The following is a 4,111-nucleotide window of genomic DNA, read 5'->3' as shown; positions in this document are numbered from 1 at the left end:
GATGTGTTCTAGACACACCCATTTTCTAATTGAGTCACAATCACGAAATAAGATGAGCTTAGGCTCGCACATTTTCTAATTGAGTCACAATCACGAATTCAAAATAAGATGAGCTTAGGCTCGCACATGTTGTAGCATCACTGGAAATGCAAAACTTGCATGCAGTCACTTCTCCGGGGATGAAAAACTTTGCATGCATCCCCGTGGATGCATGGTGCCTCAATACAGGCAAGAAACGGGCCCATCTCGAGGCTTTTGATTGGTCTTGAATGTTAATCTAAGGGCTTAGAAAAAAGTGACTGAAAGTTAAATAAAATCCAGCACCTGACATATAGGTGCTCCCATATATAGTAGGCAACTTACATTTAGGTAAAATGTAAAAGATAACAAAATAGCTACACGATAAGTAACCTAAATTTAGAATTTGGGTTAGTCGATTTTGGTGTGAAGGAAGGAATAGCCGGAGAAAAGGAAAGAGCTCGCCGGAGAAGCCTTCTAAGTTTATCTTAGGGTGGCAGACTGCCCGGTATTTATCTTAGGATGAAAGGCAACCCCATTATCTATCTTCGAGATGTATGTAGGGTGGGGGTGGAGAGGGGGAGGGGGGTGGGGGAGGTGCAAGTTCTCTGGAAAAAACTGGTTGTGGCGGGTTAGAGGGATGGCCAAGGGTGGCAGCATCATAACGGTGGGCGACGGTTGATGGAAGGGCGGGGCGGTGACGCGGAACGGGAGCGCCGCGGGCCGGCTGCGGTGGCAAGCAGTTAGGCCTGCCCTGGATCGATGGGGTGAGAGGAAGAAAAAAAGAAACAATAATGGTTGGAGGTAAAAGAAGACGTCTAATCCGTATGGCTGAAAACGATCGACTGCCCCAAAATGCAGTCCCAAAAGAAAACGGAAAATGGTCTCTACTGCCTGCTCTGCTCCTCGCCACGCAAACGCTTAAAGCGGGCGAGAGGTGGGTGAGTCGCACGGAGAAGTCACCGCCAAGCAAAGGGCGCCGCGGGTGTGGTTCAGCACCACTCTGCGCTACGACGCTTCACGCGAAAGGCTGCGCAAAACCGTACGTTCCCGTTCCTTGACGCCATCGACACCACCCGCCCGGCCATTGCCATCGTCGCTGCCGCCCGTTGCCAATGCCAGAGTACCCCCACACTATATGGTACATGCACGGCGATGTCGAGCCGATCCTCCCAGGTGACTTGCATACCACTCGTGCACGTCGAGGCCATGGAGCCAAACAGGATAACGACGCGCTTCGTAGTACTCCTGGTCGTCGGCACGCTGATCGTCTCGACCGCCGCCGAGTATGTCCGCCCCCCGCCGGGCCGTGTCATCCTCACGGAGCACGACAAACCCGCCTCCCACCCTCAACAGGTATGCACGTCGATCAAATTGCACTTATCGATGCCGGCCGGCCGACGGAGAGTTGATTGGTATCTGCGTGTCAGGTCCATCTATCTGTTGTCGGGGCGAACCATATGAGAGTTTCATGGATCACGGACGCCAAGCACGGGCACTCGGTGGTGGAGTACGGCAGGGCCTCCGGGAACTACACCACGTCGGCCACCGGCGAGCACACCTCGTACCGCTACTACCTCTACTCCTCCGGCAAGATCCACCACGTCACGATCGGACCTCTGGATCCCGACGCCGTGTACTACTACCGGTGCGGCATGGTCGGCGACGAGTTCACCCTCAAGACGCCGCCCGCCGCTCTCCCCATCGAGCTCGCGCTCGCAGGTACGTATACGAAATCTGGTTGCACTTGCACATGCACGCTGCCGTGGCCGTGCGATCTAAAAATTTGAATCTCAGGGGACCTCGGGCAGACCGAATGGACGGCGTCGACGCTGGCCCACGTCAGCAAGACCGACTACGACATGCTGCTGGTGCCAGGCGACCTCGCCTACGCCGACACCCAGCAGCCGCTGTGGGACACGTTCGGGCGGTTCGTGCAGGAGCACGCGAGCCGGCGGCCGTGGATGGTCACCGAGGGGAACCACGAGGTGGAGGCCGGGATGGCGCTCCCGGGCTTGCCCGGCCCGTTCGTCGCCTACACCACGCGGTGGCGCATGCCGCACGAGGAGAGCGGGTCGACGTCCGCGCTCTACTACTCCTTCGACGCGGCCGGGGGCGCCGTCCACGTCGTCATGCTCGGCTCGTACGCCGCCTTCAACTCGACCTCGGAGCAGTACGGGTGGCTGGCGCGCGACCTAGCCCGGGTCGACCGGCGGGCCACCCCGTGGCTCGTCGTGCTGCTGCACGCCCCGTGGTACAACACCAACGCGGCGCACGCCGGCGAGGGGGACGCCATGAGGAAGGCCATGGAGCGCCTGCTCTACGAGGCCCGCGTCGACGTCGTCTTCTCCGGCCACGTCCACGCCTACGAACGCTTCGTGAGTTGTTGTTTTCGCCGCTCCGACTTGATCTGGCTGCGCGTGAAAGTGTGAGAGACTGATGTACACATGTTAACTGTTGCAGGCAAGGATCTATGACAACGAGGCGAACCCGTGCGGGCCGGTGCACATCACAATCGGCGACGGCGGGAACAGAGAAGGGCTTGCATTCGAGTAAGTTGCAAACGACGCGTAGGCTTAAAACTAAATTGATTCGTTCCGTAGCTGAATCCTTTCTGTCCTGTTTGTGTGGTCGCCGCACGCAGTTTCCAGAAGAATCATAAGCTGTCTCGGCTCTCGTTGATGAGGGAGGCGAGCTTTGGGCATGGCCGGTTGAGCGTGGTGAACGCGACCGCGGCGCGCTGGGCATGGCACCGCAACGACGACGCCGACTCCACCGTCCGCGACGAGCTCTGGCTGGAGAGCCTGGCCGCCAACGGCGCGTGCCGACGGACCCAACCCTTCGCTGATTATCGGAGCGATGAGTTGTAGGCTTGGTACAGTACATTTTCACGTTCATGGGTCCTAACTTCTGTGCTCAAGATCTTCCAATCCGGGATGCGTGGAAGGCGGACGCGCGTGGCCGTTTTGACGTAGACCGGCGCATGGGTGGTATAATATCTGACAAGCAAGCAGAAATGGTTTTCTTTCCACTTGTATTTTTTTGAGCAAAAGAGGGTCCTTCGATTTCATTAACGAAACTATTAGTCTGAACAACCAGCAAACATCCTTCAACAAAGCTACAGATCGACTCCAACTACTACCAGATAGTTCTACGAAATTCTAGGTGTTCCAAGCACCAGCAGACAGGGAGGCAGCCCAACAAGCAATATTTTTTTGCAACAGATAAAAAGAGAACATAATTTTCCTTCCATTCTAAGAGCATCTACAATTCTACAACTCGTACTTGTATGCTTACAGAGCTTCTAAGAGCATCTACAACTGAACTGGACAAATCCGAGGCATGTACGCAGACAACGCCGATCCTCAAATGTCCTCATTTGTCACCATAACATCTACTTTTAAAGTCCCAAATCCATGCATAAAAACACAAATGTCCTCATTTGTCACCATAACATCTACTTTTAATGTCCTCATTTGACGCCGATAACTGCCACACGTGTGGCAGTTAGGTGGGTCGGCCCGCACGTCCTGTTCGGTGCGGGGACTAATCCGCCCGCACGACGGCGTCCGGGCGCACGAGCCACGACCCGCACGTCCGGTGTGTGGCGCGAACGCCCACACGTCCGGGCGGCCCATTTCGCTGCCCGCAAAACCCGAACGCGCGCTCGACGCCTCGACCTACCGACGAACCCTATCGCATCAGATATACATCGTCTCCTACCTCCCGATCCCATCGCGTGCCTTCTCTGCTTGCCATGGCAACCAGACTAGATCTGTAGCGGCACCCACCCCCCTCCATCCTACCCCAACCCCTTGACACCACCACCCATACACCCCGCTCCCACCCCCACCCCCGATCGACGAGCCCGCGGCGACAGACAAAAGAGGAGCAGGCCGATCTCCGATCTCATCGTCTTTCTGGTCTTATTTCCACCCCTACTAGTTGAACTTTCTGATTGCCCACGAAGCGGGAAACTACATCCACAACTACGTGGCAATTGCCACACGGATCTAGTGTTCGCTAGAAGCATGGAAGGAATGGATGGGGTGGATTTGGGTGGCAATCGGAATAGAGAGAACTAGTTGCCGTT

The 4,111-nt window shown here is 56.1% G+C and overlaps 1 protein-coding gene across 1 annotated transcript; it reads left to right on the top strand.

Annotated features, from left to right (window-relative positions):
- Window positions 1–1,023: 1,023 nt before the first annotated feature.
- Window positions 1,024–3,049, top strand: LOC125541693 (purple acid phosphatase 22-like). Its single transcript, XM_048705032.1, has 5 exons — window positions 1,024–1,374; window positions 1,449–1,740; window positions 1,816–2,396; window positions 2,482–2,570; window positions 2,663–3,049. Exons 1-5 carry the CDS (start codon window positions 1,174–1,176, stop codon window positions 2,886–2,888), a joined length of 1,389 nt encoding a protein of 462 aa, XP_048560989.1. The 5' UTR covers window positions 1,024–1,173; the 3' UTR covers window positions 2,889–3,049.
- The last annotated feature ends 1,062 nt before the right edge of the window (window positions 3,050–4,111 follow it).

This window comes from Triticum urartu, chromosome 2, assembly GCF_003073215.2.
Source record: "Triticum urartu cultivar G1812 chromosome 2, Tu2.1, whole genome shotgun sequence".
Classification (NCBI taxonomy): Eukaryota; Viridiplantae; Streptophyta; class Magnoliopsida; order Poales; family Poaceae; genus Triticum; species Triticum urartu.
This window is presented reverse-complemented; position numbering and strand designations above follow the sequence as displayed.

Bases quoted from the DNA above. Each gene is read 5' to 3' on its own strand.
- LOC125541693 (XM_048705032.1), top strand. From the start codon at position 1,174: ATGTCGAGCCGATCCTCCCAGGTGACTTGCATACCACTCGTGCACGTC. The intron at 1,375-1,448 runs GTATGCACGTCG...TCTGCGTGTCAG, and splicing joins CCGCCTCCCACCCTCAACAG to GTCCATCTATCTGTTGTCGG. The intron at 1,741-1,815 runs GTACGTATACGA...TTTGAATCTCAG, and splicing joins CATCGAGCTCGCGCTCGCAG to GGGACCTCGGGCAGACCGAA.